Source organism: Leptosomus discolor, chromosome 1, assembly GCF_034619465.1.
Source record: "Leptosomus discolor isolate bLepDis1 chromosome 1, bLepDis1.hap2, whole genome shotgun sequence".
Lineage (NCBI taxonomy): Eukaryota > Metazoa > Chordata > Aves > Leptosomiformes > Leptosomidae > Leptosomus > Leptosomus discolor.
The window spans coordinates 182,689,433-182,709,963 of record NC_141391.1 but is presented as its reverse complement, the minus strand read 5'-3'; the positions used below and the strand labels follow the sequence as shown (position 1 = coordinate 182,709,963).

At 37.3% G+C, this 20,531-nt stretch overlaps 1 protein-coding gene across 1 annotated transcript in view; it reads right to left on the bottom strand.

Moving 5' to 3' along the window:
• The window catches only part of TAFA2 (TAFA chemokine like family member 2), a 65,117-nt gene that overhangs the window by 23,128 nt on the left and 21,458 nt on the right, over nt 1-20,531 (bottom strand). Inside the window, exons 2-3 of the mRNA XM_086462009.1 lie at nt 12,404-12,556; nt 11,243-11,367 (exon numbers count right to left, since the gene is read on the bottom strand). Of these exons, the coding sequence (XP_086318135.1) occupies nt 11,243-11,367; nt 12,404-12,556 (278 nt within the window). The remainder of the gene's footprint in view (nt 1-11,242; nt 11,368-12,403; nt 12,557-20,531) is intronic.

Below are 20,531 nucleotides of genomic sequence, written 5' to 3'. Positions count from 1 at the left end.
AGTTGCTGTTTCCCAACTAATAGTTGTAGTCATTTTAGTTGTAGTCTTTTTTGAGAAAAAGAAGGGAAGAGTAACTAGTACTGTCAATTTAGTAAGTAAATAAATTAAACACAAAACAGAGAGTATATCCACCATCCATGTTGAAGATGCGTATAGATGACAAAATTTCACTGTCATTCTCTTGCATTTTTACATGTAATGGTCCTAGGTTCCTATGGCATTCTTGGAAGAAGATAGCATAACACGCTGGTATTAATTCCAGAAAATGATGACTTTGATGCTTTTCCCTGGCATTTGCCTTGAATTCACAACAAACTGATGCACGTTACTAGCATCATTCCTGAACGGATTAGAAATGTCTTCTTGCTTGAGCATTATGGAGATTTCCAGGTGAAAGTTACAATCTCGTGTAACTTCTCTGTACTGGGGATCATCTTGACTTTGAATTTCACAGTACACAGAAAAGATGTATCCTGTCAAAGGAAAACATGAACTCTAGAAATTTAACTAAGAACCTGCTTCGGTATTCAATTTCATTTGTCTTTCCTAAAGAATCTGGCCAGTTGTCTTCATACCTGCATCTTCTCATTATCTCCTGATTACGTGACCCATGAAAAGGTAAGCATGAATGAATCAGAGCAGCTAATCACAATTAGACACTGGTATTCTAAAATCTCAACTAAAGAAGACCAAAAGGCTCTGAAGAGCTTGTTGCCTTCAAACTTCAGGAATGCTAAGTACCAAATACGTGTTTTAAGGCCAAAAGATAGAAAGAAGAATTAATTTCTTGAATGACCCTCCAAAATGAAATTGGCTTTGCAAGTAATCAGCCTCAAATTTGCCAAGTAGCATTCTAGGAGAAAGTCTTTTGTTTCTTTTTCATACTTTGAAAATGTTCAACATAATTATTAACAACTAGAATTAGAACGATGCCTTGAGATGATAAATTGCTATGCTCTTGTTTTCCAAGGTCAGTCTGAAAAGATAACAAGGAGGCAGGAAAGAAGAATCTCAGAATTCTAGAAAAACTACTCTGATTTTTCAGTGCCTTTGACTGAATTTGGAACAGCACAACCACAGGCAAAGTCCTTTGGTCTCCTTTTGGCAGGGACATGTTCCTGAGCCACAAAGCTTGAATTCAAGATGAAGAAACAAGCTTTTGTTTTTCTGGATGGCATCAGTAAGATATTTTCTGGCATTCTTGGACCTGAAGAGGCAAAGATGTTGTGGACCTCTTAAAATATGCAGCTCCATTAAAATTCTCAACTCTTCTATTACTACTGAGTTTGGAGATACATATTGATTAGACACAATCTATTGTTTACTTGCCATCATACCCATCTTCATAAACTGGAGACACACTTGTGTGCACTGCTGGTTTTAGAGGTCTTGCCAATATAATTCTACAGGTCACATCATATAAATAAGTCATGGTGAACTGGATATTTTGTAGCTTCACGCAGAATCTCCACTTCAGAGCTCTATGACATTTCTTAGTGCAGATATGGAAGGGGATGAATGACAGTCAGGACTATAAGATCTGAGAAGAAATCATCTGTCTTTGCTAATAATGCAGCAGAAGAAAGCTCCAAGTCCATTTCATAGAACATACAAATTCCTTTGGAGTCTTTTCTCCATATGCAGCAGTAGTGTCTTTCCTAAGATGAATGTGGTGTTCACCAAGGTAGAAGAAGGAGTAAATTAGAAGTTAAGGAAAAAATGAACAATTTTGAAATTCTTATGGAAATTAATTTTATGTTGGTCCTCTTCTTTTTTAATTTAGTTCTAGACATCAGTCTTCCACTTATTCTTGTCTGAAATACATTTTTTTCTTCATTTTGAACAGTTCTCAGATAGGAAAGGATTATCTTCATTATTCTCACAGAGAAATAAGATTCATAAACATGCTCACTTTGCTCTGCAAGGGAATCATATCTGAGTAATCCGATTTCAACTGGTTTCAGAGTTGTTCATTCCTCCAATGGTGACTGCGCATAATGCTCTGTAGGACTGACCTTCTCTGCTTGGTATTGATTATTATCCAATTCCTTCCTTCCCTGTTAGAATGCAGAAAAGCAGAGCTGTGTCGGGCAGTACTTCTGGGGTTTTCTATAAACAGCCCTAATGACAGCAAGGAAATACCTCAAGAAAATTATGGGATATTGGAGAATTGAAAAGTAATACCTTTTAAATAGCCTGCAGCTATTTAGCTAGTAGGTAATGTGAGGCATCAGAACACTCCAGTCCCTCTGAGCTGAAACACATAATTTTTGACTTGCAGAAATGATCCAAAGAAGCCCTTACAGACTGCAAAGGAGGGTGAGACAAGAAAGAAGCACTAGTTTTAGAGCATGCCAGCATGACTCACATGATACTGGCATTTGAATATCATCTTCCTATATGGTAACTTGTGAGGTAGTAGAAGCTGATAGATTTTCCAGAAAAACTAAAAAAAGACTGGTAGGTATTCAAAGAGCCCTTCTTGCACAGGCTGTGAAAGGGCAAAGATACTGGAAGAATGGAGCTGCAAATGACAGTGGAAACGTCTTTGATTTTGGTGTGAGGACTTTTCCACTTTGTGGAGAAGTGGAGAAAATCAGTAATTTACATACAGCCTTCAGAGCTCATTCTTATTTTCCATAACAGGCAGAAAATTATTCCTCAGACATGAGGTCAATATCTCAAACATGCCAGCAAAGGACAAATTGGGGGGGGGGGAAAGAAAAGAAAGAAAAATAAATCACAAGTTGAATCTTTTGGGACAAAGGCAGAAAACCTCTCGGCCGGAATGATGGAGTGGAGGATTCCCACGTGGAAGGAAGTAATGCTTGCAAAAATCACTGATTAGTTAATTAATGACATGCAACAGAAATCCATTTGCTTTTTTCTTTAAATATTGCAGAAATATTTGCCTTTGATTTCAGAGTAATTCTGTCAATTCTCAGGTTCTGCAGAAGCTAAACTTATGCTTTACAATGGATGCTAGCTGCAGTCTTACCTTAGGAAAAACTATTCCCTCATAAAAATGTATAAACCACAGCATATATTACTAACACTCTGCGAGCGTGATGAAGGAATTGCAAAAGATTTCATTTCTCATGATTCGTACAGTGTGTCTACTCACAAAAAAAATTACCCTTTTGAATAGCTAGAGACAAGACTCAGTGTATTCACAAGCAGATGCAAGGGACAGAAAAAAATAAGGAAAAATTGCAAACCCTCTAGGCAAAAGCTGCTAATAAAAACCCCCACTATTCTGGTTTTATAAATTTTCTTTCAAGTAATGCATTAACAGGTTCCCTCTTTCCAAAAGAGTTGTACCTATAAATATAACCTTTAACCCATTCTCTCTTTTGATGTTTCTCACTTTCAGTTCTTTACATCAGTATCCACAGGAGTCAAGTCAGAACAGAACTAAACAAAATTTGAGACTGAAAATGTCTTGGGAGTTGAATGTTTGGATTATCTTCACCTGCCCAACAAGTTTTACTGACCTTTCAGTCTATGACTTTGCTTATAACATTTCACACCACAACACTTCTTCCTTTAATCCTTTTCACCATAACTTGTGTTTTCCCTTTGGGGAAAGGACTATGCCTTGACTAGATTTCTGTGACTTACGAATGTACAGCATCAAGCTGTAGGACTAAACTCATATCAGATGTAGACTTGCAACAAGAACCTTTTCATAGGATAGAACTAGGCACACCAACTTCACATTAAAGAAGTAAATTTGGTATATGGCAGCTATTTTTGAGAAAAACACTGAATTGTAACACGTGTTACAATTACATGGCTGGAATAAGTTTTTTCATTGAAATGTCCAAGTGACCCAAAAGACTAGTGTTTTGGTGCCCTACAGAAAATACAGAGCTTCAATATGAAAGAAATCATGATGCTAGATCAAAACAATAATTACTAATACAAACAGTCAGCTTGACCCCAGAAGACGTCATCCTATTTCCATTACCAGCTCATTTGCCCACTGAAACTTGTATGTATTTTTAGGAAAATGCATACATACCACTTATTGCTATTTTAATGACAGATTAGATACAGTGGGTCTCTAAGTTAGCAATGAGAAACATGCTGAGACAGCTGCAAATTTCTCTTAGTGACAGATTAGCCAAAGGCATGGTAAGAGATACCATAGCAACAAAGAGGCTGTCACAAGTGCAATCACTCTCTTCCATGGGTAATATTTTGCTACAGTCTCTGCACTCTACTTATATTGTAATCACATCCTTTTTATGAACCACTGGTATTGCTAGTCACTGTATATATGTGTATTATTGCTATAAATCTTCATCTGAAATTAAGGTAGAAGGTGAGGAGTCTATAGACAGGCTCTGAAGTGAGTCAGGGGAATAGAGCAGTTTTGAACCTACAGTGAGGTTGTTTCTTAATTTATTCATACAACCCCTTAAACAATACTTGGAAAAGCACTCCTTGTCATTATTTACTACTGACACATGGCAGATCATTGATTTATCCTGTATTTCATGTTTCATAGTGGTCAAAACAACAGGCAAATTGTTTCATGTGATGGAAGTTAGTAGCAGTTTTACACTGAAACAATGTCATGTAAGAAATACATTGCCTTATTAGCACTGACTGACCACAACTACCATACATCTGGCCTATTGGAAACATCCTAGAATAACCTATACACAACATTTATATGATGAATTTCTCCTTTTTCTGATTATGCATCATTACTACTGCTGTTTTTGAAATGCCTGGAGGAGGAAGAAGAATAAAGACATGAGGGGAGAGGCTACCACAATGGCAGTATTTCTTTTCAACTCTGGCAGAAAAAAACCAGTAATACTTGTTCCATTTTTTATCCCTTTGCTGCTGCTGAAAAAGCCTATGTATCTGTTGCTCATGCGGAGAATTACATATCAACAACTAACGCAGCTGCATTCCTAACACTGATGTGGGGCTCAGTTACAAGAAAAAGGCCATTTTCTTTTCATATCCAGGGACACATTTTAGCCCTCTTGTATTATGTTGTCTAACTTGAGCAGCGGTTATTACAGCACTGGTAGTAGTAGAGTCACCACTAATGCTGCCTCCTGATACTGGGAATCTCAGTAGCCAACTGCAAAGCATTATCATGTGAGGTACCTAACAGAGGTCTCTTCATTCCTTGTGCTGAAACGGTTATGAACAGCATATTTTACAAATTGAAACATAAATAAAATTACTGCCTCTCCTTTCTGCAGCTGTAATTAATTTAGAAACAATTCAGCATCTGCAAGTGAGCAAGAGGAGACAGGGTAAAAATGTAAGCGGTATTTATAGATAGCAGCAGAACTGCATTGATTCAGAGTAGTGGCATGCACATACTGAACACCATTTGGCATCACATGCAGCCAGTTGGTGTGCTTGGATGGTACACTTTCTCCTCTTCCAAGAATGTTATTCAATTTTTAGTTTCTTTTAAACTCTGGATGCCATAATGTAAAATTAGATTAAATGGAGTATTACAAATATCTGACTTCAGGCTCTCTCCAATATTGTTTTGGAATGTAGATAAACAGTCTCAGTATGGATTTCTCTCCATCCTGGCAATATTTCTGTTCTTTTCACACTAGTCGTCTATCTCTGGTATTGATTTGGAAAGCAGATTTGGATTTGGAATGTAGATAAATATACTCAATACGGATTTATTTTGGGGCCTGTAATATTTCTTTTTTATTTCTATCTGTCCTTGTAATATTTATTTTATTTTTTTGCAGTACTCTATTTCTAATATTGGTTTGGCATATAGTTACATAGTAATATATTAGATATTGATTTCTTTCTGTTCTGCAGTGTGCTTTTCCCCACATATTAAAAATAATAGCCAGTTTTCAGAGTGACAATTGCAGATCCTTCTGGCCTTCATAAAAGTGTAGGTGCTCAGCTATTCCAGAAGTTGAATACTCATTTCCAAAAGATGGCCCTGTATGACCTGTTTGAAAAAACTATTTTCACTTGTTTATAGGAAAACATTGTTCACTACCAGCTTCTAGAGATTTTTCAGAGGATAATAATCAATACTTGCTGCACATTACATCTGATCTTTTTGGTTAATTTATATTATTAGTATTAGTAGTATTATAACTATTATACCAATGAGTCAGTTCTAAAAGGACATGCACTGGTTGCCAATTTTTGCTGAATGATATTGGATGTGTTGCTCATCACAATATGATTCACTGATTTAGCTCATAGCTGTATATTTCAGAACATGTACATTCTGAAAACTTCTCTTATATTATATCACATTTTATAGTGGTCAAAGTCCAAAGCTTCCCAAATTGATAATGAATGAAGGGGCTTTTTTGATCATCTTCCTACTGAAGACCACATCAAAGAGAGTAAAGTCTCCGAGCCAGCATCTTCCTATTCAACATTAAGTATCTAAATGTTAGGTGCTAAGGCAGTCATTATAGCTTTCCTTTGGAGTTACTAAGGAGACATAAGCACTTGGAGTTACTAAGGAGACATAAGAAGATAATTAATCTGACTTATCTTAGGACAAAATTAATTGTCCTCTGGAAATTAACAACTCCCTCCAAGACTAAAAAGACAGCCTAGAGCTTAGGATAGTCATCTCACTCTAGAGAGTCCTAACCCAAGCAAAGTCCAGTAAATTCCACTCCACGTATTTGAACCAGAACTTAAGTGTTAAACTATGCCTCATTCCACAAACAGTTCTACCAAATCAAACTAAAAGCTTAAGAACAAGGTACCATTTCATTACTGCCCAATAGTTCAAAGCTGCACCAGGGGAGGTTTAAACTGGACATTAGGAAGCATTTCTTTACCAAGAGGTTGGTCAAGCACTGGAATAGACTTCCTAGAGAGGTAGTCAATGCCCCAAGCCTGTCAGTGTTTAAGAGGCATTTGGACAACACCCTCATTAACATGCTTTAACTTGGTCAGCTGTGAATTGGTCAGGCAGTTGGACTAGATGATTGTTGTAGGTCCCTTCCAACTGAAATAGTCTATTCTATTCTATTCTATGCTATTCTATTCCATTCCATTCCATTCCATTCCATTCTACTCTATTTCATATGAAAAATATCAATGCATATTTCTCTACATTTCCATCAAACATCAGTCCAGGGACACTTCCCCACTCCAGGGCACAAGTGCACACTTCTTCAGTCATGTTGCAGCTCCAGAATCTCAAGATGAGACCCAGGATGCATCACCTTACTTGTGTTCCTGTGCTTTAGTTTCTGCAGGAAAGGCAGATGGGTTTATGGGCTGCCCAGAAGTCACAAAATGCTCCAAGCTAGTCTCAGAGCTGATGCCTGGGGAACTGGGACCCCAGGAGGCATTGCAGCATGCACTTTCATACAGGTTACGTGCACCTTCTGGTGCTCTTCTTTAAAGTCAGACTCCACTATAAAGATAACATGTAATGTACTGTTCTTAAAAATACAAGTAAAGCCTGGCATTGGGATCTGCCCTTGAAAAACTCCTACCCAGAGTCCTCTGATGTGGAATGTGCCCCATAACTGAGAGAAATACTAAATTCTTTCTCCTCAGCTCTTTTCTGACTGCAAAATGTTGTTTTCCAGTCTTTGTACAGGGCTCCATTGTTTAATACAAACCCATAGCATTTTTTTAATGTCATTGCCAATTTTATACATAATACTGCTATATTTTGTAGTTTTCAACTGATGGGAAAATTCCTGTTTTAAACATTTTTCTTATTTTGCAAAAAGGAAAGGAAATACAACTAAGACAGCTTTTTGAATGAAAATAATTATATTAGAAAAAGGCTGGAAGAAAAAATATTTCCAAGGTTAAAAAAAAATTCTTTGGATTTCTCCTTTTTTTTAAAACTTTTGTCATCATTCAAAGAGGGCAATGTGACAAAAGTTTCGTGTTTATTTATCAAAACATTGAGGCTAGCCATATAGAAAAAAAATTTCAACTGCTTCCTCTCACAACAGTTTCTCAGTCTGGAGGAGAATGCCAGCATGTGCCTGGTAAATCTCAGCTATGCACATAATCATTTCAAAATTCTCCTAAAGTGCTCCTGAACATCCTCTTTTGTTGTGGTATAATGCTTAGGATTGCAAACATGCATTTCTTTATATAAATTCAAAAAAATTACTGTTTTAGCTAAACTGTCATTGCCTTTTCTCCCCTCCACTTCCTGCAGGCTACATAGAGCCAAGTAGTCAGTTCTAAACCAGCACAACATAACTCAGTACTCAGCTTATTCATACACACTTCCCTCCCCATATTAATTCCTTTTCCACAGTTAACTCCTAATGTCAGCCCTCTCCCACTAATATGCAGGCAAATTAGGAAAAACAGTTTAATCTTTCCATAATACCTGTTTTTGCAATCTGAGGGTAATTAATTTCCACCTAACTTTTCTCAGCATTTGAATTCTGAGTACCATAACATTAGTGCTAATTCTAATTCATTATTCATCTATTATCTTATTAGATCTCCATATCTGAACAAAAGGCAAAACCTCAAGTAGACCACATTTTTAAAAATCAGTTCGCTTTCTCCCATTATTCACTTGGCCTTTTTGCTTAGTGACTGATACCATAAGTACTAAGAAGTTAGTATCATCATTTTTTACAACAGTGTGATTAAGTATGCTAACAGACGTGGACAGGCAAAATACCTCCTTCCTCCACTGGTTTTATCGCTAGCAAAATGCTTAACTATTAACAGCTTGAGATGTGGAAATGTAGGTGCCGCTTTTGAACTTGGTATCCTGTAGCAGAGAAGACAGTACTTCAGCGTTTAATTGGTTACTTTTTCTGCACATGAAGGAGGCAAACTTACAGAAAATGTTTGGACGTGAATATAGACTTTCTTATGCCTTTCAGGAAAGCTTTCATAAGGCTTTTCTGCAATACACTTAAATCACCCAGGCTGTTCAGTTCTCTTTGTTTCTTTATGCTTTTACATTATACATGATAAACACATATAGGTTATTTCATTTGACAATTAGAAACCTACTATTCACAAAAAAAGGGGAGGTTCAAACCACAGAGCACTTCAGAATTTTTCCATTTATTTTTATAGACTTTGGGGAGCAGAAAGAGGAGCTACAAAAATATTGGAGTCATTACATATTAGGTAAAAGTATGTGCTTTGTGATAATAAGCTACTCTTTTAACACAAAGAATCACTCACATTTTCCAATAGCAATGTATATTTTTCTGGGCTTCAGAATGACATCTGTTAAAATCTCAGCCCCCTGCATCTGGAAAGAGAGTGATCTTCATTCACCTGCCACCTGGTTTCAATGACTTAGACCAACTTTCAGTCAGAAATTTGAATTCAAACTTGCTATTGTCTCAAAACAGCTTTGCAGCCGCGTGGAAAATAAAGAAAGCAGGGGCAACAACATACAGTATCTGGACAGATCAGAAGGCAGAACAAATAGTGGGAGAATTAAGAGGATTAGTATTTTCCTTTCAGTGGTGGTAGGTCTGCAAGCAGGTTATGGTAGCCATTGTAGTGAATCAGTGCCTGTGGTAGCAAATAATAGACAAAAGGATTGGCTTTTTCATAGCATCACTTCTGAAGGGGCGCGAAATGAGTCCTGAGGATTGCCACCATCCATGGAGGACAAGAAAAGTCCAACTCCTGCAAAGAGCCAGACCAACAGAGGCATAAGCCCTTGAGGACCAGAGCCTCGGGCTTCTCTAAATTCCTGTAAGTGGACAGAACTTCATAACCTTGACCAATGTAGAAAAACCTATCTTCTGACAAAGCGTTAGGAAAAAAATCTCCTCAAGGTGATTCTAATTGGTATCTCCCCTTTTTGAGACCTCTTTTTTTCCTACAGAAATGTAATCCAACCCCATATTTTATTTACTGCTTGTTAAACACTCACAATAAATATAAAATGGTATGCATTCTTTAACACTACTAGCGCCGTGTAGTAGTAGCCAGGACAAATTTCAAAACACACATGCATAATTCTTTCTCTATTTCTATTACTATTATTAAATTCTATCTAGTTCCATTTGGTAATATTATACATGCACACACATTTTACATGCATATAATCAGATTTGCACTGGCATGTACAAAGTTAGGTTAGCTTCAGAAGAAACACATTTGAAAGAGGATTCAGGAGTGGAATTGTATATCAAACATTTAAGAAGTACCTTTCCTTCAAAGAACGTGAAAATGTTTTAAAGACTTATGCATACTGAAACTGAGACATGTAGAGCTCTCTGTGGAACAGAAGGAATATAATTCAGCCAGTGCACGCTACAATCAAGGTGTACCAGAAATTTAGTGCCTATGCAAGGAAAACTTCAATCAAATGACATGGACACTCAAACACCTGCACAGAGTAAACACCGCACTAGCAAATTATGGCCTGACACGACGAACAATTACTAAATACAAGCAAAACCAGTCATCAGTATGTGTGGTGAGGTGTAGGGGTGAGGGTGTTTATGCTGACTCACAGGCATGTGTGTCTTCAGAGCACATTTTAATCTGTTTTATGTTGATGAAGAACTGTGTTGACCCTATAGAGATACAACGCTACAGTTCTAGGAAGATTTGAGTGTTTAATGCTTAACTGAAGAATTTGTTATTCTTCTGTTTCTCTCAGTCATTAAAAAGCAAAGATGACAGCACGTTTACTTTGTTTTCAGGCATTGTATATGATGAATGTTAGATGTATTTCTGTTAATGTAATTTTGAACCAATAATATAAAGAGTGTCAAATGGAGAAAAGGAACTCACAGAAACTCTGTCAAAATTTATTAGTAAATCCCAGTCACACAAGACACAAAAAAACAGATCATCCTGTAATGACACATCAAATGCTTACCACACTCAGCAGTTTCTATGTAGAAACATGGTAATTCCATGTTACTGATAAAAATGCACTTGCTTGCTATCCTGTGAATGAAGAGCTTAGCAAAGCGTATAGACTTTGTGAAACAGGTTTCAGAGAGAAATACATATCAGATTATAATACATCTGATCATCACTGGTAATTGAAAAAAGGGGCAACTCTACTATCTCCACTGCTTACCTGAGAAGGTCTGGCACACTGCTTACCATGTTCAAGCAATTGCAAAGTATGCTGAGAAAAGTGTGCAGGACCAGGAAGTCCAATCCCAGTATGACTCTCTTCCCACACTTGTTTAGTCTTCTCAGGTCTTCTATGTGCACCCAATTTCCTGTGCACTTATTTTTTTAACTTGTTGGTAACATGTCAGGTTGGTATCATACCTACCCTAGTTGTTTTCACTTTATTCCCAGAGGAACAGCTCCATCCCTTACGATCTGGAAGAACTTTACATTCCTCCCCTTCAAGACACGGTTGCATGTGGCACCACCATTTCTGCTCCACTATCGAAGCTAAAGAGAGGAAAACAAAAACATTTGCTTGTTGTTGAAATGGACACCTTAATATGTCATTATTTTGCAACATTTCTTTTATTTTCCAGGAAAATTTTAAAAATACATTGACTGACTGCTAGTCTGTGATTTCCAGCCAGCTCAGAACCTTCATAAGAAATTAGGTCTTAATTTGTTCAAGGTGCTATGGGCTTCAAAGTCAATCTCTTTACTGTGTTGGGTTTTTTTTCTAATTTACTGCAGTTCAGGAACTAATTTCACAGCATTTCTTTCCAATCCTCATTTTTTCCTGCTCAGCCAGATTTCAAAGTTTTAAGTAGAATCTCTTCTTTTGAATTAGTATATTTTGCCTGATCTACTATATAGTCTAGCACATCCTGATTAAATTTATTCCCCAACGATGACGCATTTATAGCTTCTCTGACACTCACCAACATATCAACAGTAAAGAGATCACGTGAAGGAGGAATCCATTCTGCTCCTCTTTCAGAGAAAAAGATGTGAAAAGTCAGCTAGTATTTTCCCAAATAAAACACACAAGCCTATACTAGATTTGTTAAGTAAAACATTAATATTGCACTGTGACTCGGAAAAATAGTGTTGGCCTAAAAAGACCAAGAAACAGCCATAACCGTGTTCTGCTTTTTTGCTTGCTTGTTCCTGTAGGATAAAAATGAATATATAAATAAAATTTAAGACATGAAAATTATACGCTTACATAAATTTTGCGTAAACATTTTTAATTAAGTGAATTTCACACAGCACTGAGGGCAGTCTCTTAGTTAGATCAAATTTAGCTTCTCAAGAGGTCTCTTTCACTGGCATTTAATAATTTCGCTCAGCATTTCCACAGAGCAATAGCAAATAATTAATTTTTCTCATCCTCCTCCCATTCACCTTGGGCATGCCCTTCAAAATGCAGAAGCTTTACTACTCTTATTTTAAATAGTTAACTGGAGTGGTTCTCCCTGATGACATTAAGCCAGCAAAACCCCTAGGAACATGCGATGAAAGGAAGCAATAGAAGTAGTCGCACCATCAACACAAGAAGGAGCTGCCCGGGTGGTACCTGCTACCTGCCCAGGGAAGCAGGAGCACTTCACCGTCTGTGATCTTTCTTCTATCTTGTTCTTATTGCAACATCTGTGGAGTGCCACCACTTCACAGGTCCCAGTTTTAACATGGTGAGCTGCGAAAATAAGAAGATGAGCAATTTGATAACATTGCAAGGTAGCATCATACTGTTGGCGGGGGGGGGGGGGGGTGGGGGTGTTTAATTAGAAATGGATTAAACTTGGCTCTGTAAAGCAATCTGCCATGCATGAAACTAGAATTACAATACTACTAACACTAGAATGTAAAGCTGCTTTCTTTTCCAAATGTAGTAGCACTATCTCAGGCAGAAACAGAACAATTGGAGAAGGCTGCATACAGGACCGTTACAGTGCAGTGGGAAGCAGGAACATTACAAAACTAACCTAGAAACGACATTAATTTCTGGACTCCTATGAACAGATGTGAACCTCTACCAAGATTTTTTTTCTTTTCCCTGAGGGAGAAAATTTGAAATGGAAGTGTATCCATGTTAAAATATTCATACATACATATATTTTCAGAATCTGTATCTCCAGACTTTATGTCCAGGGCAGATGCAGTTTTCAATATGACATCTCAAAACCTTCCTACAGATGGACAGAGAAGAACTGGCAGGATATAGGGACAGCCCTCACACAAAACCCAGAAAAAAAATCTACTAAGGAATCATATTTTAAATCTGTCTGCCAGCATTGCAAAGTAAGTCTGGGAGCACAGGGAACCAAATTTTTCAAACATGGGAGGCAACAGGACAATCTCCATTATCCCATATCCAATACCCATTACCCCCACCCATGCTACTCCAACTGATCACCAGAATCATGCTACTGGAGTCCTATGAGAGGACCAATTTGGTAAGAGGGAGCTACAAGACTACCCTTTCTGGTTCAGCATCCAGGTACCAAAGCACCTGTAGTCACATTAACTGAACTTTCACTGGTTACTGATACAAGACTAAATATTTCTGGGGATAGTTCATTTCTATCAGAAGAAAGAAAGAAATAAATCTGAACTTTAGCTGATATTGACCTACAGCCTCATACAGAGAAGAATATTAATTATGCAAAGCAATACGTGTTTTAATACTACCCCTAAGGCCTTTATCCCTGCTACTGTTTAACATTTGTATGCAAAGCCTATGTACGGAATGCTTCAGCTACATTTTATATCCCTAATGGCAAACAATAAATGACAGCTTCCATGAGAAGAAGGCTCTACGAACAGGCTTTCAGGAGTTCAACACTGATCTCTGGATCCACTCAGTTGTTATTGCACAGTATCAGCTCCCAAAACACCTGAGCAAGGAAACCAAACTTGATGTAGGCTATGGACCCCAAGAACATGCCTAGAGGCAAAAGCCACAGGCAGCAATTAGACTTTGGGCTCTCATCAACAAAACATAAACTACTAAACATTTCATTCAGTCAATTATGCATTTTTCAGTAGAGCAAAGTCCACTGAACAGTCTGTGATCTTTGTCATCACTCACTGCATTGTACTATGTCAGGTTAGATTATACTCCATCACATCATGCTGTACTACAGTTGAAATGATATATCACAATGTGAACAATTAACCCATGACCATATTGTGATATGCTGAAATGTTACATTCAAATCAGCAATCTAGGAGAAAGAATTTTTTTTTTTTCATAAAAATGCTTTTCTTTTTTTTTTTTTAACTATTTCTCATTTTAATTCAATAGTGGATGAAGAAAGCAATTCATCAGCCTGACCTTTGAAATCTCTGGTATTTTCATATCTTTGATGACGAGCAAGTATTTTTACGGCTACTAGTAGAGTCTGCTGTAAAAATTACTTTTAATTATTTTCCAAACAATTTCACTGGTATACATGCCAATAAAACAATTTAAATAAATACATTCCTTTTTCTCAATAAAATGGTTATAAAGGTTTTTTATTTGTGAATATGGTAAAAAATTATTCTAGGATATATTTCAAAAGTATAATATATACTAAAGCAAACACATGATGCTTTTGTGAGTTCACATTAATTTTTATTTTGATAGGCCATTATACATCTTATACTCACACATGCTAACACAAATTCACTAATGTGTATTTTATGAAAGGTACATAAAAAACCCAGACACTGAATCTACAAAAGTAACTTAGTAGTAGGATGTGAACTTCATCACACTTCATTTTTCACTTTATTAGTTTTCAGTCCTTATTTGTATTCTGATGTGTATCACTGATCCCAAAATTCTGTCTCCTTCCTATCTTATTAAATAGCTTTACACTGCTCTACCAGGTCTACAGAAATGCCATAATATACCTGCTAAAAGAAAATAAAGTACAATGTGCACCAAAAGCCATCTGGAATGGAAGCCAGATAAAAGCACTGTTGTACAATTCTCTAAGGGAAATGTTCACAGTGGAATAAAACTTTTGGAAGACTTGTTTTGTAGTAATTAGGGAGAGAAAATGGAAAAAGAGTGCAATTAAATGAAATGGTCACATTCATGTACAATATAGAAAAGCATTTCAAAGAGTGAAAAGATACGTGAAAAATGGGAGAAAGAGAAAAATAATCATATACTATTGATAGTATTTGGGGTATCTTTAATAAAGCTGCTTTGGATTTTTCTAGGTATAAAACCGAAATAATGTAGAAAAGTATACAAAGATATTTCAAACATTTAAAAACTAGGCCAGCCATCCCCTAGTTTTTATTTACCATCTAGAGCATGCAATGAATATTCCTTGAGAGGAAATGTAGGGGTTTCAGCTCCTTATACTATCAAATAATTAAGTTCCATTGCAGTAAGTACAGTATCTGTCACATTCATGTGAAATGAAAGTCTCTATACAGTAGATAAAGGATTTCCCACAACCTAATACAAATTAACCTCATTAAGCCACTGAACCATTCCACGAAAGGAGGATAGTACTTTAAGAGATTCACATTTTGGTTTTGTTTCTTTTTCTCCTAGCACAGACTTCAAAGTATGCTGCTTGCTTTGCAGAAAATGTTTGAGGAACTGAATGTCATTTCTGTAATCCTACAGAAATTCATTATTCAAAACCACTGCAAACACTCAGTCCTCCATTCTCTGCTAATGCAAGTAATCCTTCCAGAAATCAATGTGAAGGAGGACTGAAGAAAGAGACTCAGCAATATCTATGTGTACAGACTGTAAAGTTTTCCTGATAATTACGCATAACTTAATATATGTATATTTTATGTTCCAGAAGATGTAACACTGTATTATGAAAGCTTAACTTGGAAAACAGACATAACCGTATCTCACCCATTAACAGTATATGCTGTAATTAACCTGCCACTTTTATGGCATTTTTCATGTAGTGAAATCATGAACAGCTATCTCATAAATCAGTGATATTGGTACACCAAAAACTTAAGTGTTCATAATCATGCTCCTGGAAAAAATAAAGCTAAGTAATTATTATTCCTCATTTTACATAAAACTGAATTCATTTAAAGAGTATGTTTAAACATACTCAGCAAAGACCTTTAAATACCTATAAATGCTACCTATTCTTGTTCCAACTCTAAACGTCTTTCCTTCAGGGGAATGACATTTCAGTCATATTTGCAAAGTACATCTAGCCCTAAGTTATGGCCCTTACTCCTCTATTTCTGTGGGAAGTTTGCTGAGGAGAAAGTTACTGTTCAAGATTATTATTTTGCAACTCACAAATAAGAATATAAGGTATTTAGCATAGACACAGTGTTATACACAAACCCAGCATTAAATCAAAGAAAGTCTTCTGAATTCCACTGTTCGTTACGATCGCCACATCCTGCCCTCGCCACTCAAACATTCATGTTCAATTCTGATGTCCATCTGCTCCGCCATTTGAATCTTTTCTTTCCTGAAAGTTGCACAGGTCGTGCATTAACACATACACTGGCCATTAACAAAGTGGAAGAAATCACGTTGCCATGGCCTAGATGAAATAAAGTCACAGACTGTTTCTGTCCTCAGGTTCCCCATCATTGCAGTAGCCATGTACAAACAGTGAAAAAATAAATCAAAAAGGCTCTATTATACACTCTCTGCAAAGATGCTGGCACAACTGGGTAATACAGCTAAACCCATCTAATGACTAACAGCTACTGGAAGAAAAAGAAGATCCTTTGTCCCTTTTCCCGCACTCTTTCATCCCTTGCTTGCATGAACACTGTCATTTGACAGTGACAATGGTAAGCCAGGGATTTAGACCGGCAGAAAAATATCCCCTTTTTTTTGTAGGGTTAGTTCTTTACTGGTTTACCTCCCAAAACTAGGTGCAGAGACTAGTGAGAAGCAGTTTCAGCCATAGGGAAGCAGCAGGAGCAGGCAGCCATGGGTACATGATTATCTCCTTCTGCAGAAACCAGCTCCTAGATCTGCTTACGAGCACTGCAGCTCTGCACTCTTACATGAAATAAATGTATGTTATTTTATTCCATTTCAGGTAATTCCTCTGAGCTCAGAGAGACTATGTAAAGTGTGCAAAGCTTTGTTTGCTTGTGTCTGTGTGGTTTTCAAAGCTTTTCACAAAAACAAAGCTTTAGTTGAAACAAGAAGCAACAGATCAGCAATAAGGAGAGGAATGGAAATTACTCTTAGCCATGAGTTTCAATTCATATTACATCTAATATTGGCCTTCTTGTCATCTTGGGTATCATAAGGAAGATGTCCCATATGAAATACTATAGTGACCCAGTCTTTCAAAGCAGGCACATAAGTAGTCTTTATTCATGTAAACCATATCCACATGAGTAATTGCATGAAGGACTATAATGGAACTACATTTTTTAATAACTATCTGCAAGGAAAACCAAACAATGTATTAGCAGATTATCAACCTGATTCATCCATTTCCCTGAGTAATTAGTCTCTATTCTATACCACAATATTCAAACAAGTGTGTGAGGGGGGGTTATTGATACCAGAAAAATAAATAAAATTAGTGGTTAAAAAGTACCATTTTCCAGATTAGGCTCTAAACTACTGTCCTACTCTTAAGTGAACAAGAAAAAAGTGGGTTTTCTTGTTCACATAGTCTATTTGCTTTGTTTGTACTGATTGACATGGAAAACAAATGTAGGTTATCTTTCTGCTACACTTCAGCAATTTCAATATGTCGTATCAGTCTCAATGTGCCACTGTAGATAGGAAGGATACAAATAAACTTGCAAAATCTCTTACACACAAAAACACACACTCACACACAGTATCATTGCATTAATAACTGTAAAAGCTGTCACATCTAAGCAATCAAAAGCTTATGCAACCACAGCTAAGCCAGGATTTCCACTAAGCTTTCTCTGTTTAAACATCAGACAAAGATATATGGAAAGAAATACACTGTTCAGTTCCTTCATTCAATTAATTTCAATTTTTTCAATATTTTCTGTTATATCCACCTAATAGCCTTGCAGAGGAAAACTAGAATTTAGTTTATTCATACTCTATCAGTAGTGGTGGTGATATTGCTGCAATTGTGTGATCTAAGAACATAAGCAATGTGACGCTTTATGTTAAAGATAAAATCTTTGATTTGACCAGCCATTAGTGTAACTGGGAAAAAAGCAGACCAGATTTTGGGAACACAAGCTTCAGTTTGCTTGTGTGAACACAAAATAAAGCACACCTTTGCTTCAGCTCCATGGGCTAGAGGGAAAACTGGCAGCACAGATATCAGGAAAAGCAGAGGCAGATCCCATATCAGTCATTATCTCGTTACCTCTGGCATGCAGCATGCCACTGACTCCCAAAGAAGCACTGGTAGATACACACTAACAGGAACCTTACTGAACACAGTCTTTAAGATCGGATTCAAAATCCCTCAAAATCAATGGTGTTGGTTTAATCAGTGTGTTTGGATCAGAATTTCAATGACAGAGTTATTTTTTTTTTATTTTCAATAAAGGTGACATCTGGATTGCAACTGAGATTTATTCTGATGATTGCATATGTAGCACCTATTACAGTGATTGAGCAAATGATGACATATAGTCTAGATATGTGACTGAAAAGTACGATGAATTAAGATTATTAAATCATGTATTAAACCACCATTAGAGTTGTCATGGGTTTTTCATTGAACAGTTCATTTACTAAAAGTACAGTATCCAAGCAGTGTGACTATTTTCGAGATCTAGTCAAATTTGGTTACACATTGAACCTAAAAAGTAGGCATCCTCAGGGGAGGCAAAAAATAACTTGTTTCTACGTTTTAGGGGTTTTTTACAATTTTTTTTATTGTGACGACAAACTTAAGCGATTTTTAAAATTTTAAAAGTTCTCAAAATAAAGCAAAATATTTTATTTTATTTGGAAAAAACCCTACTTGATATTTTTCTTCTTTTTTTTTTTTATCCCCCTGTTTGGCCAGTGAACTGAAAAATCAATTACAGACACAGCAGTAATTCCTGTGTCCTCAGTGACGACAATGAGGCATGCCACAGTTGTGGTGCATCTCAGGAAAGGCACTCACGCTGTTTAATTTTCCAGATGACATGTGGAGTTGCGCTATAGAATCAGCAGGAAAAAATGATAATTTTGTGCTGTCTTATTCAACACTATCATTACATTTCACATAGCTACTTAAAAATTTATGTAGCTATCTATTCCATTGATGCCACACACATTTAAAACATTCACGTAGTTCAAAAGTAGTGTACTAAAAACAAATACGAAATTTTACTTTTAAAGAGAGAATTTTCTGTAGCGAGAAGCTGCTTGCTAAGTCTCTTGATGATCCCATTTCCAAACACCTAGAACTGAGGATGTGCCAAACCGCCCTCACCCTAGCGTGGCCCTGGGCTAAACACAAAGACCCTTGGGCTCCAGAGGAGCCCCAGGATGCTAATGAGCATCAACAGAGCACTCTGACCTGGTGCTCCTAGCACCATCCACAGGGCATCATCAGCCCCTGGGACTTGTAGGAAACCCACGAAGATGAGTTAACACAAGAAACTGTCCCCCCAGAAAGCCTTTGAAATTAAAGGGGTCTATGACCTCTTATCAGATGAAGGGGGAACAGAATTTTGAGATTGTGTAAAATTTGCCACCAGACATGTTGTGCAAATGTGTGAGACTCATCATGGGATGCTTAGCGGAAGGACCAGGGGCAGGGAATGGGAGGGAGGGGCTCATGGCAGACTAGGAAGGAACAACCATGAGTGAATAAAGGGGGCAGGATAAGAAGGGCCAGTGAGGTATAAAGAGCAACTGATGATTACACTTGCCTGGCTGAGCCTTGTGCTCAAAAACTGCAAGATAGCCTACATTCTCATTAAATCCCGCTTCTGTCTTTTTTGTGGGTGAACTCAGGGATGAGCAAGAGCATTGGGCCATTCATGGTGTGACTGCTGTGTGCATTAATGTGGGTGTCAGGAAAAGCATGTTGTTCTGTCTGCACTGATCTGTGCGTCCGGCTCTGTGTCTACTGTGCGTTCGTGAGTCCGCTTGTCTATGTGTTCATCTATCTGTCTAAGGAGCACACATGCTCAGCCTCACCATTGGCAGAACCTGAGGATAAGGAGCTGCAGCTTCACATCTACTCAGCTACTGTATTCAGCAACCTCTAACAGATGTGAGTACTAGAAACCTTTTAGAAAGAAAAAATAAGCAAGGAAAGCAGAGGCAGCGTTTGGCAAAATCACATTTAACCCTCAACCTTTGTTTCTAAGAAATGTACAGACTGTCGAGACAATTCTCTCATATTAGGCAGATTACCTGCTAGATCAGCAGATCAATAGCTGTCAAGAGGCACCTGCCAAAACACCGCAATGACTCAAGCGGAAGAGTTGCCCTATTCAATCATAACAGTCCATCCCGCGCCAGAGGCCATGCAGATCTCTTTTTTTCCTTGATTTGGGTAATGCTGTGATGTGGACAACTCCTTCCCATGCAAAGAGAACCCTACAAACACACCTTATTGACTGGGCCTTGAGGTCTTATTTACTGCATTCACATTTCCATGCCTTGGGCCTGGGGTATTGAAAAAGTCCAGACAGACAAAGCACACACTACGCTCTACTTACACCAGTGGAGAATAAGTTCAGCTTAAAAGTACAGCATTGCTTTT